We start from the raw sequence: 15,181 nt of genomic DNA, 5'->3' as shown, positions 1-15,181 counted from the left end.
AAGATCCAGGAAATTGGTTTAGTAAACCAAATGTTTACTGAACATTTGGAAATTAACGTCTCATTTGTATCTCAAATTCAACAGCCCAAAACAGAACTCATTATTCTCTAAAAACTATCTATTCCCAACTTCCCTGTTTTTGTTGATGGCACCATCTACCTTCCAGTCATTAAGGTATGTTACCTCAGAGGCATTCTCAACTCCTCACACTCCCTCAGAGTAAAAGGATAATAATCCCTAGGGATGAGCTAAAGCAGCAGCACTGAGAAAGAAATGAGATGGGAAAAGAAGCAAAGCGAATTAAAAGAGATAGTATAATAATTAAGGGGCATGTAGCATGGGTCAGGGGTCTTATTACAAAATAAACTAAGTATAGGTAAGGAGAAAAGAGAAGAGAAAGGAAGAAGCATTCTAGCTAATAACAATTTCCCCACACACAAATTCCCAAACCACAAGATTACCACTTCCATTAGAAAATCCCCTCAAATGCTCCAAGACACATATCTCACAATCCCCTTCTCTGAAAAAAGACCGTCATAACAGACAGATTGGACAAATGGATTTATGTCCTGTTGATATCTAGGGCATATTCTTTACTATGTGGTACATGATCCGAAGGAGGAAATAATATTCATTCAGGGTTTTCCTAGGGCAAAACCAAAAGCTTTATCTGCTTCAAAGTGTTTAAAAACAGTTCTTATTTTGTTGGTTTTCAAGGTTTTCTTTTTTTTATAACAAGTACTTAGAAACTATAGCAAATATTAAGAAAATAATATGAGTCTATTAAAAAGTATAAGGCCCAATCCTTTCCTATTGGGAGTTTAAACTTTAAGTAAAGAGATAAGATATAAACATGTGATAAAATTAATAAAGGAGTTAAGTAACACCTTTATACACAAATACAAGAGAATTTACAAGGCAGAAGGAAAGATATTTTTAGTTTTCAACATTCACTTTTATAAGATTTTGAGATCCAAAGATGCCCCCTTCCCAAGACAGCATGCAATCTGATGTAGACTATACATGTACAATCATATTAAACATACTTCCACATTAGTCATGTTGCAAAGAATCAGAAAAGGGAAAAAAATCACAAGAAAGGAAAAACAAAAAAAGAGAGAAAACAGTATGCTTTGATCTGCATTCAGACTCCATAGTTCCTTCTCTGGATGTGGATAGCACTTTCCATTATGAGTCTTTTGAAACTGTAGGGTACTCGTTTTAACCAAGAAACAGACAGTACTATATTCTCTAATCTCTTAACTATGGCATGCCCCTGCTAAAATCTTGCTATACACAAGACATTGTAAAAATATTCAAAAGTTTTCAAACAGTTTTAACAGTAGGATTCAGGAATAATTTTTGATGAGGTATATTCCTCTTTGCAGTCTGATGACTTCCAATCATATCACATTACAAAGTAGCATCATTCTATCCGTACCTGTTTCTTAGACCTGTTCCATTGCCACAGCCTCCTCCAACCAAAGTCTGTAGAGAAGGTAAAGCTGAACGGCTTAGCTGTTGCCGACTAGGGCCCCTCCTTCCACCGGGCATGTCCAGGAACCAGAATGTTTCCAGTGCCACCTGCAGCTGTGACCCAGTCAATAGTTTCCAACTTGTTCCACGTCTGGAGAAATATTTAAATACAAGTTTACTACTTGGGAATAACATATCAAAGAAAGGAGAAAAAGTAAATGGAAAACTTCGTAAGACAAGTTAGTCAAATATTTACAGTATTCTTCAGCTATGTTAGTCTAATGTAGTAGTTCACAGGGTCCCTAAGGTCAAAACTATTTTCACAGTAAAGCTAACACATTTTCATTTTGAATACAGCAAATATCAATACCCATGGAAACAAAAGGGGGCGGAGAGACACAGTGTTCTCAACGATTTTTAAAAGTGTAAGGAGTCCTGAAACCAAAAAGTCTGAGAAACACTTATCTGATGGAAGGATTAACAATCTTTATCCTTCTGACCCCAGAACAGTCAGAGGATCAAAGTTCTAATCCACTCTCTAGAAAACTGTAAACAAATCTTTGTGCTTCATTTCATTCAATGTAAAATTATTGTTTATTTCTAATTTACAACATCTTATGAAGCTAAATGAGATGTAAATGAAAACATTTCGGCTGTGGTATTTAGATGAAAAGAATGCAGAAAAAAGTTCACTAAGGCTAATCCTACAAAGTATCTTTGATTCCAAAAACCTCCAATTCACACCAGGAGACTGCAATCATAATCATCCCCTGTAAATGTCAACCTCTTTCTATCTAATGGATCCTTCTCTGCTGTCTACAAATACACTCAAGTCTCCTCCATTCTTTAAAGACACGCAGACAGACAGACACACAAAACTGAGCTCTAGAACTCACACTTGACTCTATCACCCCCTGAAGCTATGCTTGTATCTCTCCTCCTTTCAGAGCCAAACTGCTAGAAAAAAGCTACGTACTCAAGGCCTCCAGTTTCAATCCTGCCACTTAAACTCTGAACCCTATGTAATCTAGTTTCTGACCTCATCACTGTACTGAAACTGCTCTCTCCAAAGTTATCAATGATCTATATGAATTGCCAAATCTGAATCCTCCTGACCCATTTGACAGGGACAACCACCTTCTTGTGGATACTCTTTTTTGGAGGGGGGAGAGGGGATGTTACTCCCTCTTGTTCTATTCAAAACTGTAATCACTCCTTGATTTCCTAGATCATCCGTCACTCTTAATGTGGGTATACTTCAAGACTGTCACAGGTTCTCTTTTCTCTTTACAGGCTCTCTCTTGGTGACCTCTATCCCCTCCCATGACCTTAATTATCACCTTTATGGAGATAATCCCTAGATCTATATATCCAGCCCTAGAATCTCTCCTACTGAACATCTGGAAATGGATGTCTCACAGGCATTTCAAATTCAACAGTCCAAAACACAACTCATCATCCCCTAAAACCCACTTCTTCTCATTCCCAATTTCCCAATTTTTGTCAATGGCACCATCAACCTTCCAGTCATTCAGAAATGCAACTTCAAAAACATTCTCAACTCCTCAAACTGCCTCACCCTAAATACCCAATCAATTACTAAGTCCTGTAAATTCTACATCTCTAATATCTCTTGCAATCATCTCCTTTTCTCTATTAACTTGATCACCACTGGTTCAGGCCTTTATCACCTTTCACCTGGACACTGCAATAACTTCCAAGTTAGTCTCCTTGGCTCAAATCTCTCTCCCCTCCAACCCATCCTCCACACCAGAGGTATCAAACATGGCAGCTAGGCCAGGCATGCAGGTCCACAACACTACTCCCACAACGTTGTCAAGTGCTGCCATACCAGATTAAAATGTAACTGGGAAATATTTAACAAAATAAAACATAAATATTACATTTTAAAACTAAGTCAATATGCAGCCACATGTATAGATAGATCAATGTCCCTCATTTTTATTTGAATTTGACATCACTGCCACACACATGCCAAAGGGATTTTTTCCTAAAGCAAAGATCTAATGATCATGTTATCTCTCTGCTCAATAAACTTCAGAGGCTTCCTATTATTACCTCTAGAATCAAACATAAATTCCTCTGCTTGGCATTTAAAGACCTTGACTATCTGTGTCCAACCTCCTTAAACCATTCTTTTGCCCAGCCAAACAGGCTAACTTGCTATTCCACAAACAGAACATTCCCACCACTCTGCTCTGTACTTTCATGGAGGCCAAGATCCAGGCCTGGACACTCACTTTCTACGTGAAGCTACTCCTGAGTCCCATTCTCCCACCCCCACCACCCTGCCAGTGCCTTCTCCCAAAATATCCCTTTATTTATTTTGTATACATTTTGTCCAAACTACTCTGATAGATGTAGGTATAGATACTCCTTTAGGAGTATAAGGATAATATCAGTATAAGGATAGATAATTCTTTAGGACAAGGGATGTTTCCACTTTTGTACTGTACCCTAGCATAGTGCCTGGCATGCAGTAGGTGCTTAATGCTAGACAGAACATAAATATAAAACCCAATCTGCCATGACAAGAAATACTATAATAATCATGTCATTTAATTTTCAATCAACTGAAACAATGAAGGGGTATTGTGATATACTGGAAAGAGTCTGGAAAGAGGAATTAAAAGATTCTAGTTCTAGTTCCACTACTATCTGAATATAAAAGTTCAGACAAATCACTTAAGTTTAACTCAGTTTTCTCTGTGAAAATAAGAATTCTGTGCTCTATCTGCTTTACCTTTCACAGAGGATTGTTATGAGAATCAAGTGATATACTAGATAAGAAAGTATTTTCAAAAATTAGACGTTACAGAAACATAAAATACTGTTAACAATGCATGAACCTTTGTCCAGACGGGCTGTTTTTCTTAGTATGGGTTGGCTGGCCTCCATGGTCACCAAAATCCCTTTCAACAAAGAACTAGTAATTCTCTCACAGAGAACCCTTAAAAAGTTTGCTTAGAAAAAGAGATATTCAAATTTAGGAGAAGTTATTCATGCCCTGTGACAGCGGTTTCTTAATATAAGGCCCATGAATTTTTTAAAAAATATTGATAATGGTATTTCTATATAATTGGTTTCCTTTGTAATGCTATGCAGTTACTATATAAATACATATACAATACGCACGTATATCTTACGCATGTATTTGCTTATGTAAAAATACTATTCCAAGTAGTCCACAGGCTTCACCAGACTGCCCAAGAGATCCCAGGCCAAAAAGAACCAGACAGCTTCTGTACAGAATGAAGGTGTGTCCAAGGACTGAAAATAAAATCTTACTAGATACGGAAGAAAAACTTCCTAATCATCAGAGGTATTTAAGAAGGGAATAAAGAGCAACTGGGGGCAGCGAGTTCCCTCTCCGGGGAGGTCTGCAAACGTGAGCAGAGGCCCCCTAGTCCAGGATGTCAGGGGGAGCTTCTTTTTTAGGGGGCGGACCGTCCTAGAGTTTCCACGACGGTCCCCGACGCCTTTCCCATCCCGTCCAGCGGGACCCCTAAGCCGTCTGCCCAGGAAAAGGCAGCTTCCCAGCCACAAGAAGCGCGGTTTCCCACCCCAGTGACCGCCCCGCGGGCTCGGGGAGCGTTGGCGAGCCGACCTCTAGGGGCCACCGCTTTTAGGGTTCATCGGAGAGCCTCAGGGTCCCACACGTCCCAGGCGCCTTCCTGCTAACCCTCGGTGTGGCAGGACTAACAACCGGGAGGCGAGGAAGGCGTCTACAGGGCTCGGGTGCCTCATTCATAAAGGGCTTTTCTACGAGGCAGAAGAGGGGAGGCAAGAAGGGTTTAGAGAAAGGGGCCCGGAGGGAGGCTGTGCCGATACCTCTTCCTGACAAGTAAAAGCGGAGGTGGAAGACGAGATGGGGGGCCAGACCCGGCGGTGGGCCAGCGGCCCCGGGACTTACGCATGGAGGCCCGGACGGCGGGGCGGGTTCCCCAAAAAGGCGGTGGTGGCTTCACGGGCTGTCCCTGGGGCGGGCGGACAGGTTCCCTCCCCCGCCCCGACCGCGACGCTCCAGGCCTGCTGTCCCTCGTCGCCGCACAGAGGTCCGAAAAGGGGTGGTCAGTCTGTCTCCGTACGCCCAGCGGCCAGACCCCAGCGGTCCAGTCAGCAGTGACCAGCCCCGGTTGCCGCGGAGCTGAGGAGACGTGGCAGCGCGCGGTGATGACGTCAGCGGAGCGCCCGACAGCCGGCCTCTTCCCCCTCCCCGGTCCCCTCTCCCCCGGAAACTAAACACGCAGAAAGAGGCGGAAATCTCGGGGCTCCGGCCCTCCCAGGCTCGCATTCGCCGCGCCTGCGTCGTGGCGCCAGTGCGCGTGCGAGCGAGGGCGGGACTCGTTCCCAGGGCGTACGCACCTGCGCAGTAGTGTATCTTCCCGACTCGCAGCTTCCGGCGACGGTTGAGCCCCTAATGGTGTTACCTATGCCTTTCCCCATATCCCCGGGCGTTAGTTAAACGTCGGTTATAACTAAGATATATCTTTGTATTCCTTTCTTGCCGAACGCGTCTGAACGCTGTATGTCTGCCGTCGGAGGCCCAGCTTAGCCGAGCGCGGAGAGGCTCGTCAGCAAAAGGTCAGCCCGCTGGGTGCTCCCTCCTTTTTTTTTTGGCCGCGAAAACTATGAATCGGGCAGAAATACAAAATGGCCCCCCTCCCTGTGAAGGCCCTTCCTGCAGCGACGGGGGCCGAGGCGGAAGCGGAAAGGCGCAGAAAGGCCCCCCGGGCGCCAAGAGACCCTATATAAACATAGACCTAGCCGTGGGGACTTTCAACGTGGGCTCCCTGTCCACTGATGAGTTAGTAGACACGCTCCTGGAGGAGCTAAAAAACATCCACATCGATATACTTGCTATAAATGAAACTAGGCGGGACGAAGAAGTTTCCTCCGAACGGAAGGATGGCTGGCAGGTCCTCCTTGGAGAGGGCAGCGAAGGCGTTGGTGGCGTTGGGTTCATGGTGGGCCCAAAGGCAACAAGGAATATCATTTCGTGGTATACGTGGTCGTCTCGGCTGGCCGTGCTCACGATGAGGGTCAGCCGAGAGGCCACCATGAAGATCATTGCTGCCTATGCGCCGAGATCCATAGCCGAGGAAGAAGAAGTAGATAAGTTTTATGAGGATCTTGACAAAATCCTCCAAATTGAATCCGCATATACTTTGATCCTTGGGGACTTCAATGCCAAAGTGGGCACGGGAGAGGAAGGGGAAGAGTATGTTGGAAGATACGGTTCTGGATCAAGAGATGAAAGAGGCCAAAGGCTTGTAGACTATGCAGAAGCTTCACACCTTTATATCATGAACACTTTTTTCATGAAGAGAGTAGGAAGGCGCTGGACATGGTCACCAGATGAAATTGTGAAAGAAGAAGTTGACTATATTTTAACAGACAAGAAACAACTGGTTACAGATGTGGCAGTCATTTCAGAATCAGTTGTCTGTATGCAGTCATATCATCGATTGGTTCGGGCAAAGGTTAAATTAAACACCAAATTAGAAGAAAGGATGAAGATGAAAAGAAGGCACTGTGTACGATTACAGCAGCTTGAAGAAGAACTGTTTCAACACACTGTAGAATCCCAAAATTGGGAAATGAACAGAAATAGAGACTATGATTCTGAGTATGAACGGCATTTACTACAAAAGATTAATAGGTGTAAAAAAATCATCACCATGAAGAGACCAAAAGAGCCCAGAAATCGCCTTAGCCAAGAAACACTCAATCTCCTTGCAAAGAGGAGAGACATGGCAGCTAGGGGTGATAAGGGCCCGGAATACAAGGCCATTTGCAAAACACTACGGAAGAAGATGACCGAAGATTATGAACAGTATCGCCAAACTAGACAGCAAAAAGCAGTTGAAGAGAGAACAGTTGCTCCTCAAAGAGATAGGCGTGAAAACCAGCCAAAATATAGTTTCCAAAGAGGATTTGCAGAGAGAATTGGAAGGAGGACCGCGAACAGATGGGAAATAGAACATACTGTTCCTGGTCGTCCAGAAACAGCAACTTACCAGTCGGGAGGTAGTGGAGGTGAGCAGGGACCAGCTGATCCAGAAGATCAGGGGGGTGCTCACCTCGTTGAGACTGAAAAACTATGAAAATTCTTTGCTTGACCTCAGGTTCTTCTTTTGGCCGTTTTCCAGTTTTTCTGACCCTTGCTTTGGCCTTGGACTGTTAGTTGTCTGCTCCCTTGGACTGTTAACTTGTTGCTGACTTCCTTACCTTGATACACAGACATATCCCTTTATCTCTGGCCCTTCTGGATTGTGCTTAACAACCTGGCCTTTGATTTCTTCCATTGTGCATACAACCTACTTCTCTAACTCTGGTCCTTCATAAATTGACTCTCTTGTTACTTACCCTCCTTTCTCACCTGTTTCAAACCCCTACCTTCCAACTGTATCTAGGACATATTTGGATATTACTAAGTTAGAAATGAACCAGTGGCCCACACATCTGCAGAGGGCTGGGTCACCTTATGTTTCTGATGAAAAGTTGCTGTATCAATGGCTTTGGAATATTCAGTTGATATCAGGTAGTATGTTGTCACATGTTTTTACTTTTTAAGGGGTCACCACTGGAAGTCAAGGGAGTAGTTATTCTCTCCTTAGTCCCTGAGGCATGGGGTAATCATACTGGATGGTGGAAACCTATATGATCTGAACCTTACTTTCAACTTAATGTTAGTAATATGTTTGTTTTTTTTTTATTTTTATGGTAAGCCCATTTTTTTAGGGTGGACCATGAAGGATTCCAGGGTGCTTCCTGAGGGAGTATGGGGGGTGACATTAGAAGTTCCACAGAGACTTCCATTTGAATGATATTAAGGGTTGAGGCTGTTAATATTTCTACTTTCTCTTGACATGTACTTGAAACTCCTAATTCTGTAACCCTATAAAATGAGAATTTTTTAAATTATAAATGAAACTGGGCTTTGCTGTACTTCCAACTATACAACTAGATAGAAACAGGGGAATGACAACTTGACTGTTCCTGTTAAAAACCCCAGCATTCTACACCTCTTACTGGAGTGGTCAAGCTTCTGAAATTTCCTAAGGTGGGATAACAGCTAGTAGAGGACCCAACATATACAAAGAATATCTACTGGCTGCTGCTACCATGCTGCAGTTGCCTTACAACACATCAGTTGGACACTTGCTAAATATTGTGGAAAAGGACAATTTGACGAACTGAACAATAGTTGGTGCTAACAGTTTGACTTTTTTCATTTTGGTTCAGGTAACTGTGGTGAGAGTTGCTGTGCAGGATGGGACCTATGTGGATTGTATTTGTTGTCTGCTATTTGGGCATTGTAAAGGATCCCTCAAAGTTCACAAAACAACCCTGTTCCTTACATTAACTGACTCCCAAGATTATGATTCTCCAGAATCACTTTTAGAACTTGTAATTCTCACAAATAAAGTCTTTTGTTCAGATATGAGTCTTTTAGATTGAAAAATAAGGTGAAAATGTTGGATAGAAAAAAATTTTTTTCCCCAACAATTAGTGATAGATTTCCTCTTTGCTTTTGATTAGACTCCATTGCTGTTGCTGCTAGGTGATCAGACATTGAACACCTAAATGAAAATAACTGCCTTTCTCCCATCCCCACCTTGTGTGTTACAGTTAAAAGTTGATTGTCTAGGCACACTCTTCTAGAAGTCAGCTAACAACATTTTAAGGAATTGTTCAAGCTTTCTTCCATTTGCCTCTTGTACCCCAATTTATTTGTAAGGATAAGTAGAGTCACCACTGGGGCTAGAACATTAACAGGGCACCTCTGTGAGGATTTCTTGCCATATCTAGTAGCCATTTACTACTATGTAGTAATAGTTTATTACTGTGGACCTTTCATTCTCACCTTCTTGCTGGGAAGGAAAAATAAATTATTTTAAAATTCTAATTGTAGCTCCTTTAGCTCTATGTGTTTTCCTCTCCCAGAATTCTGGGGCTAAAGAAAAGTTGGCAGCTACTCATCCTTTGGTGGGCTAACAATAGGGGCAGTCATGTCTTTTCTGAGGCTTTACATTATTATTAGGGCTTGTTTCTACCCATGTAACATGAATCATAGTCTTCCTACTAGGGAAACATGTAGGTTGTCCATCTCTAAGGGACCTATTCTCAAGGGCCACCAGGGCTGTACCATACACTCAGCATCCTGGTTTCTGTCGTTGGATGTGTATAGATCATCATGTCCAGATTGTACTGGGCTTTACCTACTCTTGGCAGTGGGGGTGGGGGGTGGGCAGATAGGAGGGAGGAAAGAGGGTAAGCAGGGTAACAGGGTTTAGAAACCAGCTGGTTCTCTGCAATATCTAGGCAGCTCTTCTCAGTTATCCTTTCTTACCCATAAATGGAAATTACAGGCAAGATTCCCACAGATCTCCTTGGTTTATGACTAATCCATGCCCTTTTGGAAGCTTGGTCAGTTTCATTTCTAAGCATAATTTATACCCCTTGTCTTGAGTAAGTCTTCTACGTGAGTACGCTAATTCCTCTTTGGAGAACTTAAAGGGAAAATTTAGTTATCTTTTCCTCCCCCCTCCAATTCCAAGTGGGCAGGGTCACTTTGGTCTTATGAAAACTAACCTAGATTCAGAGATACCCCAGATTTGTCTTATGTGCTTAAGGTATGGCTAACAGCCCAGTGGAACTTTTGAGGTTCTCTAAGCACTGTATACCCAGTGTTGCTATCAGTGTCTAACAAAATCTCTTCCTCTGACTTCTCTGCAATAAGTATCTTTCTGTTCATCTCAGAAAATCCCCGTGGAAAGATCCTAAAACAACAGCTTCTTTGCCACCTCAGTAGCATAAATTCTACTCTTTCACAACACTTATTTTTCTCGGTTTTAGTCTTGAAGTTCAGAACTTTCAATGACTTCCTAACAATTCTGGAACTACCAGTGTTAATGTGACTTCTCTTCTACTAGACCACCTCTAGCAGATTTGGGGATTTGCTCACCCAATGTACTGAATTCCCCTCATTCTGGTTTGGTTTTGTTTAACCATCTCAGGCTTTCAGCCAAAAAGGAAATTTGATTGAAGGATAGGTTTTTTTGTGTTCACCCATATTACGACATAATCATTTGACCAGATCTTTCTCCCTCTTGCCCCCTATCAAAGGAAAATAAGCAAATGTAACTGAAATTGATCCTGTTACCTCAAAAATAATAATTCTTCCCAATACACAGGCCACCTTCAAAATTCACAAAAGAACTCCATTCTTTACAGACATTGTACTTGTTGCTTTGATCCTGGGCTGGCATTGTTAGTCTGTATACCTGCTCAATTCAACTTAAAAAAAAGTCAAGCATTTACTATGTTAAGGCAAGGTGCCGTGTTACAGAGGTGTCAAACACTGGGCTGCGAGCCACAACACTCCTAAGTGTTGCCCAAACCAAATTAAAATGTAATTGGAAAATACTGAACAAAATAAATAAAAATACAAGAACATAGATAACATTAATATGTGGTTTTCTAAGCCAATATGCAGCTCAGAGGGAGATCCTTACACACACTTGAATGACCTCCATTTCTATTTGAGTTTGACACCACTGCTATAGTGGATAGAGAGCTAACCTCAGAGAATATCTAGGTTCAAGTTTTACCCCAGGCAAGTATGACCTCAGTTTCCTAGCAACTTTCTAAGGTGCAGACCAATTGCCAGTCTCCACTGGTAGAGCTAGTTTCCTCAACAGGAATTTCCTATATTAATGAAATCTCAGGTCTGGACCAATTTAAAAAAAAAAAATCAAGGCACTATGCTAGATGATGGAGAAAACAAAGGTGAAAAGGAGATAATTGCTGACTTTGACAATCTTACATTCTATTGGGGATTAAAATACATACACAGATATGTAAGCACAACATAGAGCATTAAAAATTAGGAAGATAAGAAAAGCCTTTAAGGAGTAGGTTGAGCCTGAACTAAGCCTTGAAGAAAACTTTCTTAAGATGTAAAGGAGGATACACATTCCAAACATGAGAGGGGGAGGGGAAGGCTGAAAATTTACATATGTACCAGAGGGGTGCCATGAGGAGTAATGGGAAATAATGCTTGAAAAGTAGTTTGGAGCCAGCTGGTTATGGGTTTAAAATGCTAGAGTAAGGAGTTTGATTTTTGGGTTGGAGATACTAGGGAGGCATGGAAACTTCTTCTGCAAAGTAATGTTAGGGTCAGACCTGGGCTGTAGTAATATATCTAGGTAGCATAGTATATAGAGTAGCTATCTGGAGTCAAGAAGGCCTCAATTCAAATCATGCCTCAGACACTAGCTGTGTGGTCCTAAGCAAGTAATTTAGTGTCCCAGTTTCAGTTTTCTCATCTGTTAAATGAGGATAAATAATAGCATCCCCCTCAGGGTTGTTGTAAGGATTAAATAATGTGTAAAGTGCTTTGTAAACCTTAAAGCATTATATAAGTGTTAGCCATTATTTAGGTAAATTGTTTTTGGCAACTATGCAGAAGATAAATTGGAGAGGAGAGAGACTAGAAGCAGGAATAACAATGAGACAAATATTGTAGTAGTCCAGGAGAAAGATGATCAGAACCTGAAGGAGGGTGGTGGTCTTATTGAGAGAATAAAACCAGTGTGAGAGATTCTGTGGAGGAAAAAACTAACAAGATTTCACAACTAATTTGATAAGGGAGGTAAGAGAAGAATCAAGGATGGTTCTAAACGGGTGTAGAAATGATATTGATTAGGAGAGTAAATATGAAACAAAACAATGTCTAATATTTTACTGTGTCGCCTGAGGTAAATACCTCAGTTCTACCTCTGTCATTTAGAAACAAATACATGTTATTTATCCATCTTATAGATACAAAATAAAGATTAGAAAAACTTAATGATAAAAGTAGTCAAGAAAAACCTGAGAATGAAGTCCTAAAAATCTAATGGAGAAATCACTATTCAATTTTGCAAATACAAGCCATGCCTCCTAAAGAAAAGGTATCCACATGTCCACTCAAGCACCAAAAAGTGGCACTCAATCCCTTTTTGTCATCAGTTGGCTACTGGTCTCTAAAAGATTTCTTTAAAGTTCTTCAAAAAATGGTTTCTCTTTCTCATGGCTGACAAACCAGTGATTGTTGGACAGTGGTGGGTAGGAGAGCTATCTTCTCCCATTCTTGAAAAATAGTAAAACTAAAATGTGAAAGTTTTAAGAATTTTAATCATTGCAATAACCAGCCATTTTTCCAGTCTGATGAAGCATACTACCCAACTTTTGACAGAAGGCTGATAGATACAAATTGCAGGGAAAAAAAGACATTCTTTTGGCTGTGGCCATGCTGTGGGTTCATTTTACTTCATTTTGCTTATTTGTTACAACGTTGGGTTTGTTTGTTTGTTTGTTTGTTTAGGTTTTTAATTGGGATGGAGAATTGAGGACAAGGAAGGATTAGTAATAGTTATGGCAAAACGAGGTCATTTAAAAATTTTTCTAAATTCACAGCAGAGAACAGAAGCAAATTCAGAAGAAGCACAAATAAGCAGGGCAGTTTTGAAAGTAACATGTAGAATTTATGTAAACTTTTTTAAAGCAAGGATATGGAATGATTCTTGATTTCATAGAGAATCTTTTTGTATTCTACTTTATATATGGAATTGCTTTCTTTTTTACTGTTTAAGTTGAGAATAATTTACCCCCCCAAAATCTTAGGTGACCATAAGAGTATACGAGCATAGTATACAAGTTTGAGGATTTTTTTTTTTAAGTCTAGAGACTAAGACCAGAAAGATAAAGGTTGTCCTGTTTATAGGAAAAAGACCTGACAAAATGCAATTCATAGGATCTTCCTTTCTTTTTCGTAAACAACTAATGGGAGTAGATACATAGCAACTGAAATTGTCCTTTGTTGACAGCTGTCTTTTTTATATGGAAAAGAAGGAAAGTAGAATTCCTGTAACTGTACATTCAACTGAATTAATAGTCAAGAGAGACATGAAAAAGAATTTTGTGAGGAACAGAGATAGGGATTAAAAAAAAAATCTTCACAGGAACAGATAAAGAAACATATATTCAAGATAGGGAGGAGAGGCAAAAAAACAAAAACAAAAAGAATGCTTTCAAGTCTTTGCCTTGAAGAAAGATGTGCTATGTAATGGCTAGTAGTTGCCATTTTAGAAAAGGTATTTACAATGTGACCTTTGACTTTTGTATATTCTTATGTCCTAACACCATAAATGGAACTGTTGCATATCTCTGCCTCAGGAATGATTCTATGTACTTCTCTTTATCCAAGGGGAGAAAGTTTTATTTTAAATGCCTAAATCTGAGTGACTTAAAGCAGGAATAATGAGACTGATATATTAGAGCCCTGTGTCTGTAAAGGTGGAAAAGAGTTCAGAAACACCAGAATCAGTTGGACTAAACATCCCCTAGCCTGATGGAATTGTTTCTTGCTGAAAAGATTACCCTTGGTTGTCAGAAGGGGAAACATATCACCTTAGTTGTGACTTTCCTGGGGCCTCTTATTAACCTGTACACCTGCAGGACATGTATCAGGGTTTCCTGAACAAAATATAGTTCACATCACTTATTAAATGAGGTTGTGATACTCAGTATTGAGTCTGAAAATGTTCTTATTCTGGGTGACTAAGAGCCCTATACTCATGAACTCCAAACTTTTCAAGCTCCAATAATCACAAACATTAGCAACTATTAACATATATTCCTGCATTCTCATCTCTACAAAATTGTTATTCAGAAAAAAGTTTTATTAATTCCACTTATTTTTACATTAGTCATTTTTAGTTATGCTCCTTTATTGAGCCCTGTTTTGCAACAAAAACAGTTGAGCAATACTATTGATCCCATAACTACAACTGTAGTCCACCACCATTCTACTGAAAGGAAAGAAGTTTGTTTCCTGTTACCTGGGAACAAGATTAGTCATTATAGTTATTTTGTGTTTCTCTTCCTTTTGGTGCTCTTTTTAGTTAACAGTCATATATGTATATATTTACATTGTTACATGGTTATATTAGTCATATATGTCATAACCATGACTAGTTCTACTTACTTCCTATCATTTCATTAGGTTTTCCTGTGTTTCTCTGAATTTTTGATATTCATCATTTCTTTCAGTATAATAATAATACGTTACATTTACATACTATTTATGTTTAGCCATTCCTCAATCAATGGGTACTTGTTTCCAATTGCTATCACAAAAGGCACTGCTTTGAAGTTTTGTTATATATGAAGCCTTTCTTCTTGTCTTTACTTTCTTGCAGATATGTATATATATATATATATGTGTATATATATATATATATATATATATATATATATATATACATACTCATTATCAGGATACCTGGGGTCAAAGGGTATCGAATATTTTAATGACCTTTCTTGCAGGGTTCTAACTTGTTTTCAGGAATGACTGGACCAATTCATAACTCCAATAGCAGTGCATTAGTGTCCCTATCTTCACCCTCCAATAATGACTCTTCCTCTTGTCATCTTTGCCAAGAGGCCTTGGAATTAGGGAGATTTGGGCTAAAGTCCTAGTTGTGACATATAGTGGCTTTGTGACCATCAGCTAGTCAGTCTCTCCGTGCCCTAGAGAACTCCTTAATAAAAGTTACAGAAGATTTGCCAAATTTGGTTGGTAAGGACTTGACAAATTAATACCAAGAAATCATAGCTCTGGACCCTCACAAAA

At 40.3% G+C, this 15,181-nt stretch overlaps 1 protein-coding gene across 2 annotated transcripts in view; it reads right to left on the bottom strand.

Annotated features, from left to right (window-relative positions):
• TMEM39A (transmembrane protein 39A) overlaps positions 1-5,843 on the bottom strand; it is a 30,083-nt gene extending 24,240 nt beyond the window's left edge. The window contains exons 1-2 of one of the 2 annotated variants that reach the window (XM_072613922.1): positions 5,411-5,843; positions 1,442-1,627 (exon numbers count right to left, since the gene is read on the bottom strand). In XM_072613922.1, the coding sequence (XP_072470023.1) occupies positions 1,442-1,554 (113 nt within the window). In that variant the 5' untranslated portion in view covers positions 1,555-1,627; positions 5,411-5,843. The remainder of the gene's footprint in view (positions 1-1,441; positions 1,628-5,410) is intronic. The other variant, XM_072613923.1, reaches the window with a different exon arrangement.
• Positions 5,844-15,181: the final 9,338 nt, after the last annotated feature.

This window comes from Notamacropus eugenii, chromosome 5 (genome assembly GCF_028372415.1).
Source record: "Notamacropus eugenii isolate mMacEug1 chromosome 5, mMacEug1.pri_v2, whole genome shotgun sequence".
Classification (NCBI taxonomy): domain Eukaryota; kingdom Metazoa; phylum Chordata; class Mammalia; order Diprotodontia; family Macropodidae; genus Notamacropus; species Notamacropus eugenii.
The sequence above is the reverse complement of the archived record's forward strand: the minus strand, read 5'-3'. Positions and strand labels throughout refer to the sequence as shown.